Source organism: Necator americanus, chromosome II (genome assembly GCF_031761385.1).
Source record: "Necator americanus strain Aroian chromosome II, whole genome shotgun sequence".
In the NCBI taxonomy this organism is placed as follows: Eukaryota; Metazoa; Nematoda; class Chromadorea; order Rhabditida; family Ancylostomatidae; genus Necator; species Necator americanus.
The window spans coordinates 21,198,780-21,226,374 of record NC_087372.1 but is presented as its reverse complement, the minus strand read 5'-3'; the positions used below and the strand labels follow the sequence as shown (position 1 = coordinate 21,226,374).

At 42.0% G+C, this 27,595-nt stretch overlaps 5 protein-coding genes across 7 annotated transcripts; 3 read left to right on the top strand and 2 right to left on the bottom strand.

Annotated features, from left to right (window-relative positions):
- Positions 1 to 1,494: 1,494 nt before the first annotated feature.
- RB195_018847 (uncharacterized protein) lies at positions 1,495 to 2,814 on the top strand (the record flags this gene model as incomplete). The annotated part of the gene is made up of 4 exons (XM_064186453.1): positions 1,495 to 1,590; positions 2,232 to 2,409; positions 2,454 to 2,527; positions 2,722 to 2,814. 4 exons carry the CDS (start codon positions 1,495 to 1,497, stop codon positions 2,812 to 2,814), a joined length of 441 nt encoding a protein of 146 aa, XP_064042334.1.
- Positions 2,815 to 9,353: 6,539 nt separating this feature from the next.
- On the top strand, positions 9,354 to 11,785 carry RB195_018846 (uncharacterized protein; the record flags this gene model as incomplete). Of its 2 annotated transcripts, XM_064186451.1 has the most annotated exons (6): positions 9,354 to 9,365; positions 9,418 to 9,474; positions 9,530 to 9,613; positions 10,490 to 10,624; positions 10,683 to 10,816; positions 11,653 to 11,785. In XM_064186451.1, the coding sequence occupies 6 exons, from the start codon at positions 9,354 to 9,356 to the stop codon at positions 11,783 to 11,785; spliced, it is 555 nt and encodes a 184-aa protein (XP_064042332.1). The 2 variants fall into 2 exon arrangements, with proteins under 2 accessions (XP_064042332.1, XP_064042333.1); XM_064186452.1 differs by lacking the exon at positions 9,354 to 9,365 and having other exon boundaries at positions 9,421 to 9,474.
- A 640-nt stretch (positions 11,786 to 12,425) lies between these two features.
- Positions 12,426 to 20,552, top strand: RB195_018843 (uncharacterized protein; the record flags this gene model as incomplete). Of its 2 annotated transcripts, none has more annotated exons than XM_064186447.1 (4): positions 12,426 to 12,568; positions 13,945 to 14,005; positions 20,334 to 20,417; positions 20,487 to 20,552. In XM_064186447.1, the coding sequence occupies 4 exons, from the start codon at positions 12,426 to 12,428 to the stop codon at positions 20,550 to 20,552; spliced, it is 354 nt and encodes a 117-aa protein (XP_064042328.1). The 2 variants fall into 2 exon arrangements, with proteins under 2 accessions (XP_064042328.1, XP_064042329.1); XM_064186448.1 differs by lacking the exons at positions 12,426 to 12,568; positions 13,945 to 14,005 and adding exons at positions 18,730 to 18,789; positions 19,955 to 20,047.
- Positions 15,471 to 16,320, bottom strand: RB195_018845 (uncharacterized protein; the record flags this gene model as incomplete). Its single annotated transcript, XM_064186450.1, has 3 exons — positions 15,471 to 15,950; positions 16,001 to 16,176; positions 16,254 to 16,320. The coding sequence occupies 3 exons, from the start codon at positions 16,318 to 16,320 to the stop codon at positions 15,471 to 15,473; spliced, it is 723 nt and encodes a 240-aa protein (XP_064042331.1).
- On the bottom strand, positions 16,381 to 17,411 carry RB195_018844 (uncharacterized protein; the record flags this gene model as incomplete). Its single annotated transcript, XM_064186449.1, has 3 exons — positions 16,381 to 16,488; positions 16,878 to 17,054; positions 17,238 to 17,411. The coding sequence occupies 3 exons, from the start codon at positions 17,409 to 17,411 to the stop codon at positions 16,381 to 16,383; spliced, it is 459 nt and encodes a 152-aa protein (XP_064042330.1).
- Positions 20,553 to 27,595: the final 7,043 nt, after the last annotated feature.

The window sequence follows — 27,595 nt, the reverse complement described above, 5'->3', positions numbered from 1 at the left end:
CTGGTAACGGAGGATCGCCTCCGGAGAGGGAGCCTTGGAAACGGCTACGACATCACAGGAACCAATTGACGGCAAACCACTCGTACCACCTGGTTCCTTCTTAAAGCAACTTCCTTGCAGGTGAGCCATCTCAATGCAAAAGAGCTTTATGGGAATTGTTCGTTTCACAAAGATGAGTTATTATTCCTCAATATCCAAAATGGAGGGGAGGATGCACAGCAGCGCAGTCGGTAGAGAGGTTCCACGTTCAAAACACGATCGATCGGAGGCTAGAATCCGCCCTTTGTAGTCGCCAACCCATTCATGCTCTCCGGGATTGATAAATTGGCACCAGACGGTTCTTGGGAGGATGGAAAACACTTTAATCTGATACATCGGCTACCTCGCAAGTCCTTGTATAGGTCAGTTACACGTTCAAATCCCCAACGATTCTGGGCGCATCCTAAGATCTGACAAAGTTGGGCATCATCCACGAATCTGAGGCGGTGCAGATTTTTAAGTGAGTGAGCCTGCATGCGGGGATGGAGACCGCGGAGAGCGGTGACCTGTCCATTCTCCCAACTGCCGCAAAAAAGGCTCGAAGATGCAGCACAAGGCTGGCGCGCTCCAATCGAACTCCTGTGCAAGACAGTGCGCCAAAACGCTCGAAGCCGCATTCTTCCTGGCCGTTTCTTACGACAAATTAGGAAGAAATGGACGGAACTATCCCCCTCTCCGTAGTCTCCAATCCAGTATACGAATACTCCTACCCTTGAAATCAGTACCATCAGATTCGTGGGGTGGAGCCTTAATGCAAGACACCTTTATCATTTATCCTTCATGCGAGGCGAGATTTTACCGTAAAGAAGCGAGGTTTGAATCTTAAAATAGGAAATTACCTGCCGAAACATTTCTCTATTCTTCTTGGAAAACTCCGCAATACGAACTCAATAAATGCAACGATGGGCTTTTTGCTGGTCACACAAGCGTAACGTTTAAAAAGGTTGGAAAATTGTCAATCGTGATCGTTGACTTACTAGCAAGAAAATAAAGCTCTTCCTCAATTATGCCTAGATTTTAGTGCCCGACTGTAGATTTCGAGGTTCTATCGTTAGCTGTTTGGTGCTGTCGGCGTAAAAAGTAGACCTCCCTACGTTTGCTTTAGACAGATGCAGCAATGCTTCCCATATGTATAACATTTTGAACATCGAGCTACCTTTCATCATTCAGGGGTGATAATCCATCTCGAGCGGATTGCACGCATACTATACGATTGCGCTTCCTAGCTGTCCTTTACCGTACCACGCACAGTTAGGAAGTACATGCTCTGGGTAAGCACAAGCAGTATAACTTGAACAGTTAACATTATGAAATTTAGTAAAACCCTGCAAATGTTCCGCAAAACACCGAAGCTTATAACCGTATAGGTCGGGTGCGTAGAAAGAGCGTGGAATCAGTGATAACGACTCCGTTCCTTCACCCGGAGCTGGTGGACACAATCGAGTGAGAAGCCTGATGCCAGTCAGCATCGACAAGCAGTTCAAGCGAGACGTCAAGTCTCAGAAGATATGCGGCTCAGAAGATAATGAATGGAAAGAACTTTCTCTGAAGGTTGGGAGAGCTAAGTTAAAGGACGACACAGATCGGTGGAGATGCGAGCAACCAAGTTAAAGGCATCACCCCACGAATCTGAGGTGGTGCAGATTTCCAGATGGAGTATTCGTATACAGGATGGGAAACTACGGAGAGGGGGGGTGATTCCGTCCATTTCTTCCTAATTGCCGTAAAAACGGCCCGGAAGATCCGGCTTCATTCGTGTTGGCGCACCATTTTGTACAAGAGGTTCGATTGGAGCGCGCCAGTCTTGTGCGGCGCCGCATCTTCCGGGCCGTTTTCTACGGCAATTAGGAAGAAATGGACGAGATCGCCCCCCTCTCCATAGTCTTCCATCCCGTATACGAATACTCCACTTGAAATCTGCACCACCTCAGATTCGTGGGGTGATGCCTTTAAATAAGTGTGTCATATCTCAGGATTTTATTTCACTCAAAATCAAAACAGTTGTTGCTAACGGGTTGTCTGTTCTTCACAAATGTTAGCGCTAACGCAGGTGCTTGCAGTACTCTAACAAACCGAAAAGGAAAATTAAAGAATAAGCTGCTTGGCGTTGGTCCTACAAATGCGTTCCGTTCTATAATAGTTCAGAATCGTTTGAGGTTTTTATGTGCAACTTTTATTTCAACTACATTTAGCTTTTATTTCTATGCAGCCCATACAATGACCTGCGTAGACCTGCCGATGCAACAAGCCAAGGCATATCTGGCGCCAATTTATCAATGAAACGTTTGGATGCCTACGGCAGTTTTGAAACCTCAACCGTAGAGGAGCTATGGAACCTCGTAGCATCGAAGCTAGCAGCCACAACTAGAGGTGTTCATGAAACCAATGAGTGAAGTATTCACCTTTTCTTTTAGATATGTGCTTAATCGGAGTGACGCGAATATTGTTAATCACACCGATGAAGATTTGCATTCTTAAATCACATCAGGTAAGCGGACCAAAGTCGTCGGAGTCGCCAGTGTTGGAATGTTCACATTTTCTGGCGCGAGAATCAGTCTAACATAGTTAGTTACATAGTTTTTCTTTTTCTTACATCATTCAAACTTATTTTATTGTCCTCTGAAGTAACTGTACCAGGTCCGCTGCTTTCTGATTCCAAATGTGCTGCCGTTTTCGTTCCAGAGAACAGAAGGAAGTGAGGCTGGTTTAAGGGCATCGGAAACTGTTGGGGCGAGTCCAAAAGCACCAGAAAGTCGTGCTCTTGCTTTGGAGTAAATAAATAGAATAGATAACTTAGGTGGATAAGAAAACTCGGTATAACAGTTGAGCTGTTGGTTTTCTACTACGTGCAGCACACATATGACACATCCAATTCTCGCCAATCAAGGTCTGCCAAAACTTTGAAAACAACTTTTTTTTTTGAAGTCAATGCGCAGCTTTCAGTGCCATCTTTCTGAATAAGGCTCCACATTCCATGACGTTCATCGTAGGTGAATGCACTGTGTCCGCTTATCTTTAACGATTGCTACTATATTTCGGTATCTCAAACTTGGCCTAAATAATTCCCTTTTATTGCCTTAGACATGACTATTTACGGTTCATTGCGCCGCTGCAAGCTCAGCCGCTTTACGAAACTGCACCGCGCTTCATGTCGTTCTGACCTTACAATACATAGTAGAGTGATTAAAGATGGCATGGCTGGAAAGAGATATAATGCAACTTTGTACTGTACTATCGAAGTAGGGAGGCGTACAGATGCACGAAAAGTTAAGTAAAAAAGTAAAAGAAATAGCTGTAAAGAAGAATTGTGGAGGTTAAGATATGAGTGGTGGCAAATGCTGGCGTATAAGAATGATAGGAATTAAAGAAGAAAAAGATGTTTTAGGATAATGAAATTTCCTTGCTCTTGTTTTTTTTTTGCCATGGCGAAGCTCTCTGTAGCTCTTCTTTACATATCATAGGTGTAGTTTTGACCGTTCTTGAATTGTCATTGTTTATCAATTTCAATAAATTTGTAAGTGGTTCTATAGAAGGAGTCAGTGGGCCACGATTCTTTTTTGGCTCTCATAGATTCCCAGGAAACATTTCCACAGTAAGACTAGGTAATGGGGTAACATCATTCTTGTTTTTTTCGTGATTACGCTCTTAATTGTAATGAAAGTGGAAGTAAATAAGTGATACAATTACGCACAAATTAGGCGCGCGATAAATTTGTTTCGGTAGTGGCTTTGTCGATCTCGAGCTTCTGTAGCCATTTCTGCCTCGCTCACACTTTCACAATGCTGGTCAGCCCCTTATTGCATCTGTCTTCGGTTTCTCCTGCAGTGTGTACTGCCTGTCTGTGACTTCCTAGAAATGTCCACAATCACAGTTATGTCTGCGTTTCCTAACAGACCACTGCAAGAACTGTTGACCGGAACAAATGAGCACAAAAACCTAGGTTCCTTACCTGTTCCTGATGAGTACGAAGGCACTGTAAGCTGTTCCTATCATTTGATTCAGCTTTCCTTTTAAACCAGTTTCCATATCAACAACACAATGAAATTTCCATCATCGGAAGACTATGAAATTATGTTGTTGCCTCCTCTCGAGATGTATTCTTTACAAGCTGTGCCTTCTTTATGTTTATTCGAATACTTCACTGGTTTTTTATCTGTTGTCTGCAAAACGAAGCCGCTAGCATGAATTTCCTTTCTTCCAAAACACTTACTTGTTGTTGTATGAAAAAAAACAAGTAACTAGATTATCCATTGCAATGAAGTCATGAACACCTCATTGGGTGTGCTTGGTAGTGCATGCACCACAGATCCAACAACATTTCAGCATAGCATTCTTTTTCGCTGTTGAAAGCTTTCTCGCTTAGACGACAAATGTTACAGACAGTGCTTTCGGCAAGCTTTGGTCTTTGTGTACACTTTTTGTAAAATCACAAAGCACAAAGCTCAACAAACACACAGAAAAGGAGGTTTGAAAGCACTCTGGATCATTTCTCGCGGAATTGGAAACGGACATCGTAGACTATTTCGCAATCCCTTCTTCCGTAGAAAAATCTAAGGTGGTAATGCACAAAACGGGGTGTTCGGGCACACTTGCAGCTCGATTAAAGGATAAAAAGGATAAAGTGTCTGGCGTTAATCAATCCGCTTGGGATGCGTCCCCACGTTCACTTCAATTCAAAATCGTTTGAGGTTTACGAACGTATGTATGTATGTGTGTGTGTGTGTATGTATGTATGTATGTATGTATGTATGTATGTATGTATGTATGTGTGTGTGTATGTATGTATGTATGTATGTATGTATGTATGTATGTATGTATGTATGTATGTATGTATGTATGTATGTATGTATGTATGTATGTATGTATGTATGTATGTATGTATGTATGTATGTATGTATGTATGTATGTATGTATGTATGTATGTATGTATGTATGTATGTATGTATGTATGTATGTATGTATGTATGTATGTATGTATGTATGTATGTATGTATGTATGTATGTGTATGTATGTATGTATGTATGTATGTATGTATGTATGTATGTATGTATGTATGTATGTATGTATGTATGTATGTATGTATGTATGTATGTATGTATGTATGTATGTATGTATGTATGTATGTATGTATGTATGTATGTATGTATGTATGTATGTATGTGTATGTATGTATGTATGTATGTATGTATGTATGTATGTATGTATGTATGTATGTATGTATGTATGTATGTATGTATGTATGTATGTATGTATGTATGTATGTATGTATGTATGTATGTATGTATGTATGTATGTAGTATGTATGTATGTAGTATGTATGTATGTATGTATGTATGTATGTATGTATGTATGTATGCATGTATGTATGTATGTATGTATGTATGTATGCATGTATGTATGTATGTATGTATGTATGTATGTATGTATGTATGTATGTATGTATGTATGTATGTATGTATGTATGTATGTATGTATGTATGTATGTATGTATGTATGTATGTATGTATGTATGTATGTATGTATGTATGTATGTATGTATGTATGTATGTATGTATGTATGTATGTATGTATGTATGTATGTATGTATGTATGTATGTATGTATGTATGTATGTATGTATGTATGTATGTATGTATGTATGTATGTATGTATGTATGTATGTATGTATGTATGTATGTATGTATGTATGTATGTATGTATGTATGTATGTATGTATGTATGTATGTATGTATGTATGTATGTATGTATGTATGTATGTATGTATGTATGTATGTATGTATGTATGTATGTATGTATGTATGTATGTATGTATGTATGTATGTATGTATGTATGTATGTATGTATGTATGTATGTATGTATGTATGTATGTATGTATGTATGTATGTATGTATGTATGTGTGTGTATGTATGTATGTGTGTATGTGTGTATGTATGTATGTATGTATGTATGTATGTATGTATGTATGTATGTGTGTGTGTGTGTGTGTGTGTGTGTGTGTGTGTGTGTGTGTGTGTGTGTGTGTGTGTGTGTGTGTGTGTGTGTGTGTGTGTGTGTGTGTGTGTCACGAAAATACTTCATAATGATGCTAAACTCTCCACCACCGGTGAGCTACCGAACCATCGCCGTGCACCTGATAGGTGAGCACTCCACCTCTTCACCATTGTCTGAAGCTATTTAGACACATATGTTGGCTTTGATAAAGCAAGTTAGTTTCTCTCATATGTTAGTGAGAGTAAATAAACTTTTATGTGAATGTATACTTCCAAATTTGCAAACTACCATGCTGCATAATAACGGTCGTATTCTGTCACGTGCGTGCGTCTGTGCATGTGTGTGTCTCAGTCAGGAAATCCTAAAAAGAGAGGAAGACGGATACCATGGCGTCGGTTTGGTGCGTTGGAGCCCCAACGCGGTAAAATTGGGTGAGACGGATCCGACGGCGTCGAATTCGTGCCCCGGAACCGGATAGCTGTAAAATGGGATGGGACGGGTCTCACGGGGTCGGAATGGTGCGCCGGTGCCAGATAGAGCGGGGAGAGACATGTTCCACTGCGACGGATTGATTTATGTGGTTCCTTCGCATAGCTATTTCCCAGCATGTCTTCCTGATGCTGCTAACATTCTTTCTTCAAAAAAAGGAAACATACGTGCGAACGGCTGTTTCGAGGCATCACCCTACGAATCTGAGGTGGTACCGATTTGAGGTAGAGTATTCGTATACGAGATAGTAGATTATGAAGAAGTGGGTGATTTCGTCCATTTCTTCCTAATTGCCGTAAAAAAAAAGGTCCGGAAGATGCAGCGCGTGCACAAAGCTGACGCGCTCCAATCAAAGTCGTTGTGGAAAATAGCGCGCCAGATCGCTTGAAACCGTATCGTCTGGGCCGTTTTTTACAGTAATTAGGAAGAAATGGATGGAATCACCTTTCTCTCCATTATCTACGATCCCGTATACGAATGCTCCACCTGAAATCCTTACCACGTCAGATTTATGGAGTGATGCCTTTAAATGCAATACATAGTAGCCAACAGTTTACGCAATCTGAAGTAGAGCATTATTTATATCACTATGATAGTTATATTCATGTCTCCATGTTAGCACATCATTCTGTGCTAATAGCTGAGAACGGGGGAAAATCATAGTTCGAATGGTGTTTCCAAATTGCGGAGGTTTGAGAGAAACATAGATGTAAAATCAAGATTGGTTGTTCTCCAAATATAGAACTGAGCGTTTAGGGAAAATCTTTCATCTATACTTAAATTTTCAGGTAAAAAAAATTGAAGAAAGTGTTGATAGAAAAAAGCTATTCTAATTTCACAAAAATGTCGCTACTGTTATTTCTTATTGATCGATGAAGGCGAGCGAAACGAACAGCAAAAAAGCCTGAAGTCCGGCTTTAGCCGGACGTTCAGGCTGGTAACAATAATAATGCAAAACTTTAGATATCTTTGAGAAGAAGGATGCAGTCGTCGGATTCTGAGAAGAAGGATGCAGTCGTCGAATTCGACTTTTCATTTCCTTTGCTTAAGATTACAGTTGTCTGTTCCGGCCGAATCGCACTTGAAGCTCAAGCAGATACCACTTTTGTTTTGTGCCTATGAGTTATTATCAATGTCAGCGGCAGCGATATCTTTCTAAACTCCAGCTGACAGAGTAAAAAGCTCACTGTTGAAGATGGTCCTGTGACTTTGTAGTGTAGAATTTGTGTAGAGTTTCAGGACCACAGCGACATCCTTCAGGCAAAATTGGAATTTGTATAGAAAATTAGAATTTGTCGACGTCGCTGTGGTCCTGAAATTCCACACAAATTAAAATTTAGGACCACATCGACATCCTTCAGGCAAAATTCTTTGTTAAATATGGTGGAATCAAATTAAGTTAAGAACTTGATATTGACATTTGGGATACTAATTACCAAACAGTAGTTCTGTTCCGTTACAGTAACTCCCAAATAAAATCCTGCAATGTATGTTGAAGTGGCTTTGTGGTTCCACATCTGTTTATGTCATAACTGTTATAAAATTCAGCTTTGGAGCTGCTACTGGTCCTCGTCACTCCGAGTTTTTCTTGACATCCGAATTGTTTTTTTTTTTTATTTCTGCAATTTATTAAATCGCTATGCTGTTTATTCTTGTTCTAATACCATCAGGAGTGAAATTCACACCTTACAGTTTTCTTCAGATGCAAGAATTTAAACTAAATACTAATACTACTAAGTCTCGGCTAAGAATGTGTACCATGGATACATCGTTATAACGGAAATTTGCAGCAGGGTCCACCAGTCTTAAGAAAAATCAGGAGAACAACATCTCCCCAACAACAACACTTGTATTCTCCGCTCTCTCAAAGGACATTTTCTCCAATTTTGCAATTTGCCAAGCTGAAATGGAACAAGTCGTAGCAAGCTGATAGCAAGGTTGTAAACACAGTCGTAATATTGTATCTCTGATACCGTTGAGATATGGCGAAGAAAGTGTTGACGTTGCGCTGTTCTGCCCAAACATTTTCTTTACGTTTTCTAAAAGATGGTAGATCAACTTGGAACTGATCTTGTTCATGCCATCATATCCATACTAATATTTTTTCATTTTACTGAAACAACACCAGTCGCCAAATAAAATCGAGTAGAAATGATATTCTCTATTAAAGCTCCTCTTCTGCGTACCAGTACAACAGAAAGATTATCAATTCACTGAATTCTTGTCAGAACAGTGTCTGCATGGAGATAAAGGTCTTTTTGACGTCTCTTTCCCTGCACACTTCGATTTTTGTACGAACTACTCCCTTCACGTGTATTATATGAAACACGATTTATGTGCTTCTACAGAAGTTCAGAAATTGTTTTTTTGTGAGGAAACTGAAGCTCTTCTGACTCAAGGATGCTACGAATAACCTATAGTAATGTGCTGCTAATGTAAATGGTTAACATTCATGCCAATGCTAATTCTCTCACAGAAAATTTAACCGTGCGTGCAGTAAAGAGGTGAATTTACACTCAATCTCAAAATTAACTTAGTCCATTTGTAATAACCTGAGATCTTGCTTCTAACTTCATGGCTTTATTATGTCCCCTGTTTTGATGCCGACTTTGGTTCGGATTAGTCGAGATTTATTTTAGCGGCGTTTAAGTTAAAAAAAACCTTGAATGATGGAAAGATTATATATATATATATATATATATATATAGTTTAATAAAAGAATTCAAAAGTAAAAACGGCTTTAACAAAATAAAAATAGAATGACAGTATACCAAGTACTCCACCGGAAGACAAGGCTTTATAAGGGGAATACCCGCAGTTGTGCAAGTTCTCATGTACTCGTCAGTGAGTAACTTCTCAACTCTTCTTCACTGTGGTCTAAAACTGCGTTTTTCAGGTCATGTCTTTGGATTCTCAGGACAAAGTATTTCTAGGCGCGACGCTCGCTACAGCGGTAATGATCTTTCCTGAGCGGGTTGAAAAATTCAGACCTTGGGATTTCGTTACAGGTAGTAGGGGCTGCACTTGTCGTTACTGGCTTCGTCCTTCGATTCGGTCGCGGTTTTGGAACTTTTGTCGCGTATGCCCGCAAGGTGAGCTGCTCATTATTTTGAGACGCGTTTGAAAATCACGTTATCGTGAAAAACGCTCTTGTTCAAGAAGACAGGAAAGTTTTCAAAAAGGTTCTATGCTTACAATATGAGAACTGGTCGTATGTGATGGACTTTCCGTTGAAAAAGTCATCCACGCCGGAGATTTCAGTATTACCAAGCTTTTTTCTCGATGGATTTGATTCCCAGAAAATGTTAAGCATTCACGCTTCGCCTATTCGCCTAACAAGATTTATTTGGCTGAATTTATCTAAGACGCGAAACGTTATAAAAGCATAACTGAAGCAACGAACTGGAACTAACATGAATGTTCGGTGGCCTGTAGATTGTTTTGTTGAATTATTTGAGTAGAAAATTCGATGCTATCATTATCAACTTGCTGTATTTGATGTTGAGGTTTAAACCAGATGGTCTTGTCATCCATGTCCGATTTTTCTTTCGCACAACAACGCTTCACGCTTTGAGACACAATACCTTATCATTTCTGAACAATGTTCTTCACACTTTAACAATATATTTTGAAAACGAAAATTTCTGTTTCCCTTCGCAGTAGAAAATAGCATGTTACAAATCAAATTCTTCCTCACATTAGAAAATGTTTTTCTTAAAGGTATATTGTAAACAACACAAAACAGATGATCTCCCAGGTAAAGCATAATTCTGCAAATTACTCACAGAAGCTAAGTAGAAAGAAGACCTTGTATGTGCAGAGAGTGAGACCAAAGAAGGCATGTCTACTCTAACAGCAATACAACATAAGACAGTATTTAGCGATGGTTGATCAGGTCGAAGGTGGTGAAATAAATAGTCCCAAATATTGATGCTTTGGAGACGATTTAAACAGCAGAGCGAATTTAGGACAACGATTTCTTGGAGCTGCGCCGTCTCGACATGATATTTGGTTTGTTCACAGCCGCTGCATGTATCTTGATATTAATGTTCTTCGTTGCTGCTTATGCCACTATTCGAAGAAACAAATTCCTATTACGAGCGGTTCGTCGCTTCTTACACTCCTGCCCTACTCACTTCATTTCATCTCATCAGATTTCAGTACTGCGCAGTGATTGCGATGATGGTGATCATTCAGCTTGTTTCCGGCCTTCTCGCTTTCACCTACTCCGATCAAATAAATCAACTCGCCTCCGATGATATTCTCTACGAATCTCTGAACAAAACTGCGTCACGGTAGGTTGCATCTCCCATAAAGATAAGCGACGAAGTCGTTTATTGCTGAGAAAAGGAATTACTGGGGGCTCTTGCTGAAGAAGCATGCCACGAGAAGAGGCAGCTAACAGGATAACATAAATTAGCGACTACGTTTTCTTGGTCGGGCTCCAAACTCCACCTGAACTCTGTTCTATTTCATGCATGTATAGGTACATAATGCAATCAAAAGTAAATGGCACCATCATCTTGTGTAGATGTGCACCTTGCCTCTTGTTAAATGCGGCTTTAGCGATATCGTGGTGATTAATACTTGCTCAAAACTACCGATTCAGAAACTGTTGCTGTTTTGTTGGATTAACCGTTAGGTTTACTGATGTAAACGTCATACAGTATAAATCTACTTGAGGATGCGTCTCTCTTCTTTTTTCACTTTCCGTCCAATAATTTCCAACTAAAAAGCGTGTTAACCTACGTAGCTTTCCCTCCATCAGCAAATGCGGCAGTCTCCTTGAACCGCTAAGATCCGCTCCTCAAATCACCTTTCAACGAAGAGCGCGATGACGCCGGAAACCATTCTTCTCTGATCGTATCTAAATTTCAGAGGCTCGAAACTGCGAAATACGATGTTAAAGGATGGACATGAAGACAGCTGCTCTTTACCTCTAATTTTTACTCGATGACTAGGAGTAGAACTCCAGATCCTTACTTTCATCTCCATAGATACTTCTACGAACACTTTTTGATGTCGTTTTTCTTCCGCATACGAAGTGTTCAACATTCCTGCCTTCTTCTGCCTTTCTTGCTTTTGAGCAATTGGAAGGCTATCCGTTTCTCATGAATTTTGTCTTTTCTAGGCCCAGCTATTATTCCTCAGACTTAGTCAAGACTAGCCAGGATATCCTTGTATCTAATGATCTCTTTGTTGTTCAAAGCTTCAACAGCAGCTTCCCGACCGAGTCGCGGGACTTGCCGATTATGCAGAAGTGAGAAAAGAAGTCATATCCTTCGTCAGAATGACGAAGAAAAGGATGTTTGGCTAATCTTTACTGTTACAAACACATTGTCATCAGAGGGAGAGGCACTGAATTTTTGAGTGGGGTACATTCTTTGCAATGAAAAATGCAATGGTACATTCTTTCTTTCTTTCTCAGCTGAAACAGGGGAATCGCCAATTCGGTAGACGTGACATGATACATTCTACTATCGCGATTCTTCGATGAGTTCTTGAACAATGTGTATGATCAATTGTCCTGAAGTTCATTCAAAACCATGTCTTTTCTGATAGCTGTCCTTCATGTAATATTTATTCTGAATGGTCACTCCCTCAAAATTTCATGGAGGAGAGACGAGAAACTGTGCGATGCATTCCCTGTGTCTTACAGATGTTGCACTACAACACTGTCTTGCCACCTTCCTCCCGGATTTTAACACTGCATTACGACTGGTTCGGCACAAAGAGTGCACACGTATTCTTCTTTTATGGAGACCCTTCGTGGCACCCTACTCTTTATAAATCCATCTCGTTATTCACATCAACTTCACTATTTTTAAAATAATTTTTGTGTTTTTGATGAGTAAACTTGCCAACTGTAATGAAACCTCCTCCTTGAACATAACTCTGGCCGACATGCTCGGTCTACAGTTCGCACAGAGTCCATACGTTCGTCAGTGTTCGATAGAGGCATGGCTACCAGAGTACCTTCAAGTTGGCAATGTTGGGAAGTTCAAAGAAGCGGAGTGTGATTGTGAAAGATTCCATGCTCACTCGAGGTAACCCTATTTGGATTGGGTTTTGCCGATGAGATGGACGACAGCACCCTTCTGCAGTATCTGAATAACTTCCTCCACATAGTTCTGCAAGTTACATGGGTCATACGTGCCCACAGAGCGCATACTCAATGGTCTGATTGCACTAAGCACACCTACTGCGAGTGGGTAGCAATCAAACTTCTGACTTGATATGCGTTTCCCCGGGAAAAACGAGAGATGGGATTGTAGATTGCGGGATCCAGAGTGGTTCCACTCATCTCTCCCTTATTATCCTACAAAACGAAGGAAAAAGGCCCTTTTTCACTGCGAATTCAGTTGCAATGCGCATCATCCAGCAGCATAGCGATCGAAAACCAGTGAATTCCCTTCGACTGACTATTCAAGTGGAACCACTGAAGAGGCAACTGAGGGAACCGGAGCGTCTACAAGATGGCACGTTCTAGCACACATCGTAGGAATAAACGCCGTCCATACGGCATTTTTTTTTTACGACGATTCGGAGAAGATGAGCTGAACCACCCTTGATCACACAATCTACAACGTCACCTATAGCCTTCCCCTGGAAAAGTCAGTTGCCCTCTTACTTCTGAAAGTAAATAACCGAATCAGCTAGAATTCTGAGACCTAGGCATTAGTCTTAGAGGATGAATGACACGTAAGCTAAAGTTACGAAGAGAAAAAATAAGATAGAGCGTTCAAAAATAAGAGCGCGGTTAAGTACTCACCCCTAACCACATTTTCCCCACGGAAGCAAGTAACAGACCAGAATGACCAAAACGAGTACAGGTGATACGAAAAACGTAAGCATAACTTGCACTGCACCCCAATCAAGGTTGCATAAGGCTCAACGTTCAGCGAATTCAGTTCAACTCTTCAACTGTTGATGCCTTCTTCAGAAAACACACAACACAGGAACAGAATTTACTGTTTCTGCGCAGCACTATCCAAAAAAAGAGTTCTAAGACATCAGACTCCCTTAAAGACATCACCCCACGAATCTGAGGTGGTACGGATTTCAGGTGGACTATTCGTATACGGGATCGTAGATTATGGAAAAGTTGGTGATTCCGTCCATTTCTTGCTAATTGGCGTGAAAAACGGCCTGGAAGATGCGGCGTGTGTACACGGCTGGCGCGCTCCAATCTAACTCGTTGTAGAAAATAGCGCGCCGGAACGCTCGAAGCCGTATCTTCCAGGCCGTTTTTTACGGCAATTAGGAAGAAATGGACGGAATCAGTCCCCTCTCCTTAATCTGCGATTCCGTACACGAATACTCCACCTGAAATCCGTATCACCTCATATTCGTGGGGTGATACCTTTAAATTGCACTGCATTCGTGTATCAGTCTATTTAATCATTTACAAAACTGTTAACAGGTACGCCTCGCCGCCACCGTCAGATGGGGAAACTCAGTTTTGGATCCATACTCAAAATACTGTAAGTTGTTCCTTTGGAAATCTATGATAGATTTGATTTCATATTAGCCAATGTTGTATGTTATGTGGCAGACCAACAGATGCCGCTGAGAAGTAGTACACTGGGAAAGTGACAGTGCAGGCTTCAAAACCTCATGTTGAAATACTTCTTCTCTAAATTTGTTCTCACTATTGCAGTAACGTTGTAACTCTTATCTCTTGTCTTTTTCCTTCCTTTTCATTCTCTCTCCCGTCAAAATATTTAAGTAATCCTATGTTCTCCATTTTTAAACGAAAGTGGCAGCTTCAAAACGACTAACGTTTCCGCTCTAAGAGTGCTGTTAATTCTTGCTGGACTTCTGCTATGGAAACTTAGTTACTCATAGCGAAATTAGGACGATTAACGATGGTACATACTTTCTATGGATACGGTTGCGTCGTACGAATTTTTCCTAATCATAATAAAAAAACGCAACCTTCTAAACCGTAGGGAAATGCTTAGTGGTTCTCTAACGAGGTGTCGTGACTATTGCCTTTCAATCCCTTTAGCGATTATGACTTATACATACGCCATGGCGAGTTGACAACCGTAGCGCTTAAGACGTATATACACGGATCGAGGAAAACTGAGCTAAAGCGAAAAGTGGCAATGACTAATTTTTTGTTTTTCCACCTCCGACATTATATATTATGCGTCGCTTGTCCGCCTGCGACATTATATATTATGTGCATTAGCTCCTGTTCAATGGGATCAGCGTGGCATACGCCTTCCTGGAGGTAACATCTACTAATTCCCTTTATCTTCCTATGCACTGGGTGTTTCCGTACAAAATACCGGCATTGTGGGGTGCACTCTGTGTTCAGGTGCGCGCCACTTAAGAGGTTCACTGGCGTATCAGTTACACAATAAGTTTTTTCAAAGTTTGAAAAGTCTGCACATTTCTAATCATGGACGATCCCATTCCTCAGCCTTACGATTTCGGTTAGTTCTGGGAACTTCCTACCCAAACCAAAAAATGGACAAACGGTATCTTCAAGCAATTTTATTTTCATGATTGTAATTCCAGCTGCTTAATGAGAACGCTAACAACATCAACGGCAAAGCTGACCACTGCGCACATCCGGCGCTCATGTGGCGACATACTTGGGAGGGATTCTAGCTAGCTTCAAAGCCTTGTTGTGCTGCTTCCGGAACAAACACAGGAATACACGTATGATGCCACTCGCATGTAATGTCATGGCACCTTCAGATGTCTTAACGGCGCAGCTTGGCGAGTTGGACTTCTCTATTCTGCCTCTGCAGAATCACAATTTGCTTTGGGTTCCCGCTGGGCAGCATGGGATGCTCTAGCCCTCTATCGGCTTGGTTTCCTTTGTCATGGTTTCGCCAAAAACTATAGTTCTCCTTTTTTTCTTAGCGATTGTCCTGCGTTGTTGCAGAGTCCGCCCTTCTGCTTCTTGTCTTCTATTTGATTCGTTCCATCGTATCAGCCGTGCGCATCTATTATATCCAGCTCCACACGGTCCAACCAGTGAATCCTTAGTCTGCCGCGCGGTCTCACGCATGAAACATCTCGCATCAGAGCGGTTTTGACAACAGAATTTTCCTCTCGCCGCAAGAGGTGACCAAACCACCTCAGTCGCGTCGTCTTCACCTTTTCAGTTATTAGGACGACGCTGAAAACGGAGCATACAGTGTCGTTGGATATTTTGATTTTTAGCGCTACACCTATCGTCCACCCCAACATCCGCATCTCCATAGCGTGCAACACTCTTTCCAACGTTTTCGCGCCGGCCAGCACTCGGCAACAGGACGCACAACAGTCCTGTAGATCTTCGACTTCGGTGGACAGGGACTTTTCGCACAGTACGCCTGTTGTCACTTTCCATTTCATCCATACCACATTAACACGTGCTCGACCTTCTTGATCAATGTCGCTTTTGGCAGTCACTGTGGATCCAAGGTACTTGAAACAATCCACCTTGCTTAATTCGGTGCCATCGACACGAATTGAACCACTCCGCACTCCATGTACTCAGTTTTTGATACATTGAGGCGCAATCCATGTTGCTGCAGCTTCCAAGACTGTACTTGTTTCTGAAGATCATCTCGATAGTCCGACGCAAGCATGATATCGTCGGCAAAGAGTAGGGACCACGATTGCTGCTTCTGGATTCCCTTCGTTACCGTGTCTATGCACAGTATTAACTTGCATAGACATTATTAAAGTGATGAATGCTGATAAACCTTTACTTGTACAAGGAATTACCTGCTCGTTCCAGCAGCACACCGTACAACGCTGGTAGGCTTTGCATAAAGCTTCGCCCACCGCACATATTCTTCTGGTACTTTATGCGACCTCATGCACATCCATAATAGCTCATGTGGGACACGGTCTAAGCTTTCGTGACATCGAGAAAAGCAGGATGCACACGGCGATTCTTCTCTCGATGTTTCTCCAGAAGGATATGGACAGCATAGATAGCATCTATAGTGCTGTAGTCCTTCACAAATCAGCACTGATTGAGTGAAGCGCTTCATATAGCACAGCAGTCGTATAGGCCTGTATGAAGTGCAGTCAACAATGTCTTTTTTCTCATTCATCCCATTTCCCAAAGGCACGGTCACGGAAGTTTGCCAAACGTCTGGAGTCCGCCCTTTTGCAACGATCTTGTTAAATAGAGTTGCGGGCCACAAAAGGTAAAACGGGATCCTCGGCGCTGCGAACAGTTGTGATGGGAGGATAGCAGAACTCTGTTACACAACTGATTGTAGTACTCTCGTTACCTCTTCAAAATCTGAGCAGAGCGACGCAGAACGGCACCATCAGCCCCTGAACGATCTTGATGTGCTCCACATCCAACGTTGAGCGCCCTCTAACTAAACGATATACCGCCAGCTCGCCTTCTCTGGTATCAAGCATGCCGTACACAGCCTTGTAACGGTCGGACTTCGACTTGAAGACTGCCTTCTTAGCATCCCTCTCCGTCGCTAGGTAAGCGCCCCGATCTTCAGGCTGGCGTGTCCTCCACCTGAGCTTGTACTTCGGCTCCTTCTCACGAATTGCCGCCTGAACCGTTTCAAAACTCCTCGTTCCAAAACCACGTAGCCTTTTGTAAATTGGGCTTACCTAGAATCGTCTTTCCCAGAGTGTTCTCCGCGGTCAAGCGTATAACGCTGGAAGCAGACGACCACATTTCCTCCACACTACGAGTAGGGTGGGGAAGTGTAGATGGAGCCACGGACGCGGAACCTTTCGATCCTTCACATCCCACCATTTGATGCGTTGTGTTTCAGTCCTTGGATGTCTCTTCCTTGGACGGGAGGTTTTCAAGTCCATGATGAGCAAATGATGTTGGGCGGCCACATTGTCTGTAGGGATGACTTTTGAATCCTGCAAAAGTCGGCAATCTCGTCGTCTTAACATTCAGGGATCTATTTTTGTTCACGACCGCCGCTGGTGTACGTGATCAAATGCGATTTTCTTTTCCGACACTGCGTGTTAGCAATAATCAAGTCACTTGCAACAACATACTCCAGGATTCGCAACCCGTCGTCGTTAGGAGCTCCATAGCCGTTTGCTCCATGACAGCTCTCAAAGCCGTCTTTCCGAAAATCGACATGTTCGTTTAAATCTCCTCCGATTTAAAGTATTTTTTTGCCTTCCATGGATTGGACGTACTGCTTCAGATCTTCCCAAAAGCACGCCTTCTCTTCTTTATTACAGCCCACCTATGGCGCATGAGCAGGGACGACTCGCAATTCCACTTCTTCTGCGTCCACTTTTACAGGCATCAGGCGATCCGATAGTCGAACCACCGTTGTGACGTTGTTTCTAAACATCTCAGTCAATATGACATCAACGCCATCAACATCATTGCGATTCGATGTGCCCTGGTGGATGATCTTGTAGCTGTCGCCTAATTCCTTGACTTGGAGTCTTTCCAGCGAGTCTCATGTACACAGCACATGTGAGCACGGCATTTTCTGAAACTGTCTGCCAGTTCACGACTTCCTCCGGTAACCGTCTCAACCTAAAGTGTTGCCAGGCGCGCTGGATGTGGTTTGCGATGGCGGACTTTTTTGACCGGATCCATTCTCTAGCCGGCAGCAATCGCATACTTGTCACATTGTCCTGACGAGGACAATGTGCGTTGCTTCTGGGAGAAGCTCAAGCTTCTTAAGAACACATAGTAGACGTTAGCAGTGTGAAGCGACGGGTGTGTTGCCCTTGGTCCGCTTGTCGCGCTAGCCTGGCACCGCAATCGTCGTACCTCGTCCTCACTTAGCTAGCCTCGGCCCTAGCACCGGGCTAGTTGGCGGACATCTTTGTGGCATCGTTGAACCTGCCGAGACGAAGTCTTGTCACCATAGCTCGCCGACGACCACGTCCACCGCTGCGCCGCTCTGAGGTGTGGGGTGGAATTTGCAGCAGTCGCTAAAAATTATAATTGCGAAATCAAAACCGACCTTCTATGACACCGGTTTCTTGCCTCGAGAAATTGTAGAAAGAAACCGTCAGTGAATGATAGACAACTGTCATTAACTCCTATAGGATGTATATTCAATCGGCAAAAAATAAAGATCAAAGCTGTCGACAAATCTGCGACAAAATAACATCTTGCCCAATCCGATGGGCGTGGGCAACGACAATAGTCGATAAAGAATGTAATGCATATAACACTTTGAGAATTGGCTTGCAGTCGTTGCAAAGTTTGCAACTTATTATTTAAAGAGTTCTGGCGATGAAACTGTTGCAAATAATTCCTTTGTACGTGAACCATTCACATTCAGGAGGAGCTATGGTGATTTCGAAACTCATGGTGGCTGGGTAAGTCCACGGGGAAATTTTCACATGCTAGTCCTGATCTGTGTCCAATTCTGTGTTTTATTGTAATGGTTAAAGACAGCATACCATGAATGATGAGGGAATCCGCGGGAAAACCCGGAGATGGTTTTGTAGATTGCGGGATCCGGGGAGGTTACGCTCACCTCTCCCTAAATCTCCATCTCTTTTCTCGCGGATTCCCTCACCACGTCAGATTCGTGGTATACTGCATTTAAAGGCATCACTCCACGAATCTGAGGTGGTACGGATTTCAGGTGGAGTATTTCTATAAGGGATAGTAGATTATGGAGAGGAGGGTGATTCCGTCCATTTCTTCCTAATTGCCGTAAAAAGCGGTCAGGAAAATACGGATTCAGGCGTTCTGGCGTACTATTTTCTACAGGGAGTTCGACTGGAGTGTGCCAGTATACGGGATCGTAGATTATGGAGAAAGTGGTGATTCCGTTCATTTCTTCCAAACTGCCGTAAAAACACGGCCCGTAAGATGCGGCTCGTGCACAGGGCTGGCACGCTCCAATCGAACTTCTTGTGGAAAATAGCGCGCCGGAACGCCCGAAGCGGCATCTTCCGGGCCGTTTTTTACGGCAATTAGGAAGAAATGGACGGAATAACATCCCTCCCCATAATCTACTATCCCGCATACGAATACTCCACCTGAAATCTGCACCACCTCAGATTCTTGGGGTGATGCCTTTAAGTGGTGCGCCCCCGAACACAAAGTGCACTCCTCAGTGGCGGCATGTTGTACGGAAACTACAGTACTTGTTACTCCCAGAACGCGTATGACACACTAATCCCATTGAACAGGACCCAATGCACATACACAATAGAACACAGTCCATTGGATGGGTTCCTTCCAAGAAAAAATCTGATACCCAATGAGTTTCCGCCGATTCAATCAAGACCAGTACGGGGGCCATTTCCCGCGACGTTTGTCAGAGCGAACGGGGAGGATTGAGTGGTCACACCCTTACTCGTAATTTACACCGTTAACTCTATTTCTTCCTGGGAATCCCAGCATAAATTTCGTGGTATGTCGCTTTTAAACAGCTTGACAGTTCTCGATGTGTAGCTTTTCAAAATGAACAGTACATGTCACAATTGAGTTGTTATTATTGCAGTTGGGCTGTTGCGGAGTACAAAGCTCGAACGACTGGAAGTTTACAGACACACAGCTGAAACTTTATTCCTGCTTTCGATCCAATTACAATGTCGTAGGTTACTTATTCATTTTCATTTGAATAACATTCCAGTTTCCTTAGTTGAACTTGTAGCTATTTTTGCCTAAAAAGGTATGCGAAAAGTCTATCACTTGGATGACACATCTATTCATAACCAGCGCTTCTTATCGCAAAATTTTATTTTAACTTCCCCGTGCTTCATTGGTAAAATAGTCGTAAAAAAAACCTCTGCATTCGTTTATGGATATGTACTTCAATGAGACAGGAAAAGGAATGAACAGTTGAGACCTGTGTATTGTTGTGTTGTCGTGAGCTTCAGGGATGTGAAAAACAGATTCACTCACGAATTTCCACGGACTCACAGTACTTGGGAGCAGCGTCGATGGGTGTGGTCCTTGTTGAGGTACTTCATTTATTCCGTTCGTTGTCTTCGTTGTATATATTCAGAATTTTGAAGAACTTTGTGTTTCAGATTATCGCAAGCTTTCTGGCAGGATATCGAGCGTACAACTTTGCACATCCGGACGATGACCAATAGTGTTTTGGAAAATATGAAATCGTACAGTTATAATCGCTAGAAATCCGCAAAACAAAAAACTTCGTTCTGAAAATAAAGATGTTTATAAATCTGAACGAATGTTTTGCGATCATTTTAAGATCGTATGAGTCATCCATGAATTTCAATATATCCTGCCCATCGTTTCAGTAAGGAAGAAATACTCAAACAGGCACATAAATTAATTCGAGTCGAATTGAGCATTTACCTAACGACCTTCCAACACGTGAATCATTGTTTCTTCTGAAACTTCCAACATTTCTCTAGTTCCGTCTCATTTAAACAGTTCAAAAGTTCGCGCAAACTCAAATATTCTCGTCATAAATGACGGCCCGAAAATAATAGAACACGACGTCAGAAGAACCCTTTGGACCTCTTTTACCACCTCATATGAAACTTATCCCGCAAGTTACCTAGACGTTAAGTAACCGCGAAGGGTCTCGTGTGAGTTTATTAAAGAGAGCACACCACGAAATTGACGATGTTCGAATCTTCACATGAAAAGACAGAGTTACGAGTGTAGACCAAGAGTATTAGTGCCCTGTGTGACACACCCAACTCCCCCTAATTGTCTTGAAAAATGACGTAGGGACATCTCACCTCACTTTGTCAAGCGAATTTAACTACGAAGCACCTAACAACTCCTCACGCACGTGAGCGCAAGAACAAGCGCAGCGTCTGTTCGCAGCGCTTGTTCTCTGCTTTTTCGCAGACGTGGCGAGCTCTCGCACGATAGGTCCCCGCAGGAAAATCAGTCTTCAAAATCGTTTTCCATGACGTTTTCACGACAGTTACAGATAATTAGTGTGATCAGGCAGTCAAATTCGTGTCACTTTACTTTTAATTCTGAGATAAATGTCGCTTGTATGTTAGTCAGACCTTGGACCATTTGTTGCGTGCACCTCCACGTGAAATAGGGTTTGGTGGTGGGACGTGACTCACATGAATGCGGGGTACCCCTACGCACACGTGTCATCTGCATGAAATTAGATAATTCTTAAGATTGACTTCAAGTTCAAAACTTTCATACGCAACAGGAAATAAAAAACGCGGAAAATATGAAAGATGGGTATATGACCGCAAATAAAACTGCCATTACCATCAAACTCTTATTAAGATGTGACAAAAACCAACTTCAACGGAAAAAAACGTGTCGTGAATTAAGATTTAATGGCAAGAAGCGAAATCGATAAACTTGTTTGTGAAAACATAGCAAAAGCTGCTTGCTACATTCACTATCAGCATAATCAAAAAAGGCCAATCAAACCTGTCTTGCTTATGATGAACAATTGCTCGGTTGCAGTGATGAGTTGCCTCTCTTTCAAAATGAAGCATTCTGCTTTCTAGTTCAAAAACATGTCTTTGTATCCACTCAAGACAAAGCATTTTTAGTCTTCTTTCAAGAGATCTCATTCGTTTCTTGCTTAGTCAGACGGTCCCGAAGTTCCTAAAGTTTGACTGAAAAGCCAAAAAGAACTTTATTCATACCATGAAATTCGAAGTGATTATCATTGTTAGAGCGACTCAGGTTCCACGTTGTTAACATTAATTCCGATTACCACTTCTTCACTTCTTTTGTTAACTACAGGGCTCCTTTAAAGGGATCACCTTACGAGTCTGAGGTGGTACGGATTTCAGGTGGAGTATTCGTATACGGAATCCTAGATTATGGAGAAAGTGGTGATTCCGTTCATTTCTTCCAAACTGCCGTAAAAACACGGCCCGTAAGATGCGGCTCGTGCACAGGGCTGGCACGCTCCAACCGAACTTCTTGTGGAAAATAGCGCGCCGGAACGCCCGAAGCGGCATCTTTCGGGCCGTTTTTTACGGCAATTAAGAAGAAATGGACGGAATCACCCCCCTCTTCATAATCAACTATCCCGTATACGAATACTCCACCTGAAAGCCGTACCACCTCAGATTCGTGGGGTGATGCCTTTGATGAGCATGTATGCAATGTTTCGACACAACCAATCACGGCTCTTCAGTAGAACATTGCACGCAAAGATAAAACTGTTAGATGGATGCTTATGCTGCTGCTGCTCAGCACTGCATACATGCCTTCATATGAAACGCAACAGGCCACGAAATTGATGGTGTTGGAGAAATAAATTTTGAAAAAATATACAAGCAGACAGAGGGATATCCGTATAGTAGGGTCAAAACGACATGAAGCACGGTGCAGTTGCTTAAGCGGCCGTGCTTGGAGCGGTGCGGTGCAGAGTGGCGGTTAAGATCGAAACAGATAGCACCATTTTTCGCTACAGTTCGCGATGGTCCCATTCCGATTCCAACCACTGTCTCCATCGCACCACTTCGATCGCAGCGCTTACGCGACTGCATCGTGCATGTCGTTTTGGCTTTTTCTTTTTACCGTTTTGAGCACTTTTGAAGGCATCAACCCACAAATCTGACGTGACATGGATTTCCGATGGACAAGCTCTTCACGTGGTCGCAGATTGCGGGATCAGGGGTGGTTTCGCTCATCTCTCCCTTATCTCTGAAAAAGAACGAAAAGACCCTGTTTTTCACGACGATTTCAGTTGCAACGCTCCACTTGTACACGCGTCGCTGCGCAGCGGAGAAAGCCAGTGAGTTCTCCTCTATTTCTAGAGAAACCTATGAACAGGTTGCTGAGGAGATCAGAATGTATACATAGAGGAGCGTTCTAACGTTCCTCGTAGGAAGTAAAGCGGTTCCCACGCCAATTTTTAGGACGATTAGAGAGAGAGGAGAGAGACCACCCCTGATACCCAATCTACAACTCCATTTCTAGCGTTTGCCGTGGATCTCCTCACCAGGTCAGATTCGTGGTATGCTGTCTTTAAGGATCGGCACTAGCCGTTTTGTGGAGTTCGTTTCGCGACCATTAGAAATTTTCAAAACTTTGAGAAGGACGACAAGAGGTTTATGTTCCACTGTCACTATTCGCAGTAGTCTAATGCTTTAACTTTCTTCTAGAATGTTCTGCGTTAAGTCAATAGGAACTTGTTGTTACATTTTCAAGAGAAAATATACTATGTTACAGAGTTTTCTGATATTAAAGATAAATCCTTAACATAAACAATACCGAACTTCTGTATTGGCAGCTACATGCTACATGAATCTCGGCTGCTTGTAAAAGAAGGGTAGACTACGAAAGAAGAAACGATAATATAGTAACGAACCACTTGTAATAACAACTCTGCGTATCTGCCTAGTAGTAAAAAAATCTGCACCAATATATCCTTACTCTCATTAAGTTGAGAGCAACTAGTTACTACAATGACGAAAATAAAGAAGAAATCCGCTTTTCACATCCTGTTTCCAGCTTCCGCTGGCCCGACTATATAACCATTAAAAGTGTCATACAACCAAGTAAAACGCTCCCAAAAAAAAAACAATTTGAAATTTTTCAGATAGAGAACATCACACCTTGCTTCACAATTCAGTGGAAGAAAGTTACCACAGTGCTTGAAAGTCCTCATAGTGTGCGTTATTATGGAGTGTTAAATAGTTTCATACTTCCAAGGTCGATTAGAAACTTCACTGCCGATTGAGGGGGAACGGTCAAGAGGTACCCATATGATGTGCCGCCGCGTATCCAGGAGGCCAATGAGCGTCGTTAATTGCACCGCGCGTCACCTGATACTGTCATAATCGCTACAGTAACCTGATTGCTCCTGTTGTGCTACGTCTTCAAGACGCCCCGCCCACGCCACCCTTTCCCCCCACATTGCCGCGTCTACCGCTCTTACCACGATTTTTTTCGCCGCGCCTACAGCTCTTATGATGCGCTTTTAAAATCGAACGGAAAGGAAAGTACCTGGTGTTAGACGTTGTTCGAAGGTCTACATAAAGTGTAAGTTAATATAAAAGAAAGAAAGAATGAAATAGGTTTGTACAAGTGATATGCGATTTAGAAATGCGAGTGAAAATGAATTTACCTGTCTCAACTTGCTAGGTGGAAAACACTCATCTGGGAATGCAAGAGATGTTTCAAAAAATGTCCCATTGATTGATGTTATCCTATCTTCTTTACTTTTTTCGCTTTCTAAGGATTTCTTTTTGCTCATCTAGCTGGGTAAAATTGACGTCCAACGATCAACGAGGCGCAAATAATGCCTCACAGACATACGCTGTACCTAAAGGTATATCTCGAAGATACAAAGGTCTCTGTTCGCCGCTAATACACCTAACCTGTCATATTGATTTTATGCAGGGAATAGATAGAAATGAAGCGATAAAACGCTGTTGAAAGAAGTTTGAAGAACCATACAATTTCAAATTTCTATTATATAAAACTGTATAAAACGTACAAGCATGTACTGAAATATTTGGCATGTGCTGTATATAAACATTATATCTATGTAAAATTTTGAAAAGGTAAAATGTAGAAAGGAGTTTAAAGAATGTGCACAAAGTAATAAGCGCATAAAGTTGCTGTTATTATAGTTGCTGCAGTTGAAAGTTGAACACGAATTCGTTGAATGGCATCGTGACAAACACATACTTATGCACTGCTAGTTTATATAGCAGACTTAGGGCATGAAATGTGTTAAATAATGAGATGTGTGAAAATATATGCATGTTATTATTTTCCCTGGAGCATCTTTTTGAGATGTTTGCTTATGAAAAGTTACATTGGATAGAAGGATCTACTTCTTCGCTTTTATTCCCAATAATATGCGCTTAGTTTACTATATCCGTACATCAGAATTCGCTGCGGCAATTCGTTTTTCACTCCCTCTCCCTTTAAAACTCGCACTATCCACCGCTTCGTCGCGGCGCTAACGTCGCGCGCAGCATTGATCAGAGAGCAATAGGTGGGCGGAGTGTAGGTGATTTCAGGCGGTCGTGGAGGATGTTCAGGTGGTGGAGGGCAGCCGTAATTACGCGGAGGAACGCGGTGCTGAAGGAAGGACAGGAGCAGTCAGCCGGTTTTTACGGGTACCTCTTGTACCGCACCCCCGATTGAGGGGAACCCACGCGTCTTTCAGTTAAGTTAGATTTTCAGGGAAAACTCAGAACTAGTGATAAGCAGAACTCGCCACTCTAAAAGAGCTTCCGCTCTCAACTCTTTGATGGATTCAGAAAACTGCCAAAAATTTTTGTAAGATATGTTTTACTTCTTATTTGAAAAAGAAAAAGAATAACTAAGTGTAAACTTTGAGTTTCCCTTTTGTTTCCAATGAGTACACATTTTATAGTAGAATGAAAAGCGTATGGGAATATTTTTGGACGCATTTTTTGAACCGGATTGGTCAAAGAAGATCTGAGGAGACTTGACATTGATAGGCAGTTCAGAATAAACATAACATTCCATGAGATCTGAAACAATGCCCAGTGGATAGATTCCATGTGAAGCGTAGCCCAAGTTTAATACAATGTTTAATACAATGTGCTCAATGATGACGATTGACGATGCTGATAAGCGCAACAGTCCCGTAACACTTGTTCGACGATTAAGTATAAAGTTCCTCGCAGACGGTGTATGTCGTCGCTAATTATTTTCGTCAAGAAAGAGCTTGCAATTCATCTCTGAACTTCCAACCGACTCCAAATATGACAACTGATACCGAATTCAGAAGCTCGCACTATTTCAGTAGTTTTGATCACTTCCACCGCAAATCATCTAAAAGTTCTAAATTCTTTCTAGATTCTGCAACCATTTCTGTTCCTGCTGAAATTCATATATACTACTCAACAGATACTGCTGAAATGTTGACGACAGCACCACCTGATTTTCACAGTGGAAGCTTTGTATGTGCACCCCAATTTACCTGTGCCCTCATATAAAGGTTGGTGTAAACTCACTATATAACTGAAGCTCTCGCTAAGTTACGAATAGTAAAAGCATCTAGTAGAACAGGAGAATCTTTCTCCGCTCCTCTGCATGACTTTGCAGTGAATTTGTTCTGAAAACATTGTAAAAATTTCGAGATAGAAGAATAGGAGGAAACAGAGCGGAAAACCAATGCTAGAGTACAGGAGAAGCTACAGAAGAGGAGATTCTGCATAATTCTTGGATACCACAGAAGTGAAGGATAAGAATACGACGTTCATACATTCCTACACTACTTCAATTCAGAATTGCCGCCCAGACAATTCTGGCACCAATTTATGAGCCCCGAAAGGATGAAAGACTTGTCTGGTACAAAAGGGGGTTCCATAGTGCAGTGACAGCTGAAAATTCTGTCGACTGCGCTACATCCGCTCATGTTTCTGAAATAGTGAAGCAAATGTACAGCAGACAACCACACTGATTGACCTTATCCAGTCACTTTCTACACAATAATATCAGTTCCATCATGACCAAGGTAAACTATCTTCATCTTGGTGCGCAGATGTCAGCTTTCCTAGTTTTAAGCAAAACAACCTGTACACTTTGAAGGAATTTGTAGTTTGTACACTAGATAATATTACTAAGGTTGCCCGCAGAGTTCACAGCCGCGTGGGTGGCGCCGGCTGTGAACTCTGCGGGCAGCCTAAGCTTCCACGCACTAGGACTGTGGTAGTAGAACTGTAGATGGTACTGCAGGATTTACTTTATAGATTGCTGATAATTGTAGCAGTTTAACAACTAAACCAGTAATATAAAGTGGTGTATGCGGTAGACCACAGGCACAAGCGTAAAAAATATCACAACTACCAATAGTCAAAGTAAGAGCAAAATATAACAAAATTGGCGAAAATATACACAATTTACAAGCTCAAATCGTACACAGGACATAAGGGACTGGATCAATCTATAAAGAGAACCAGTTGCATAGACCAAATCGAGAGACTCTCCGAGGTAAATGAACGGAAGACAATACCTTCGGAGAGCACCCGTACAAAGACTGAGAGTGAACAAACATCTCGCTACCTTTAAGGTCAAAAATATTGCTATTGTAAGATAAAAGGGATAAAACTAAAGAAAAAAAGTCAAATATGAAATAGAAAGGCGTGCAGCATCAATAATAGAAACTGCTTTTCAACAGCAAAAAGATGACTAGATTTCCCCACAGGCGTGAAGAGTCATAATTAAACATGCAACGTCATAG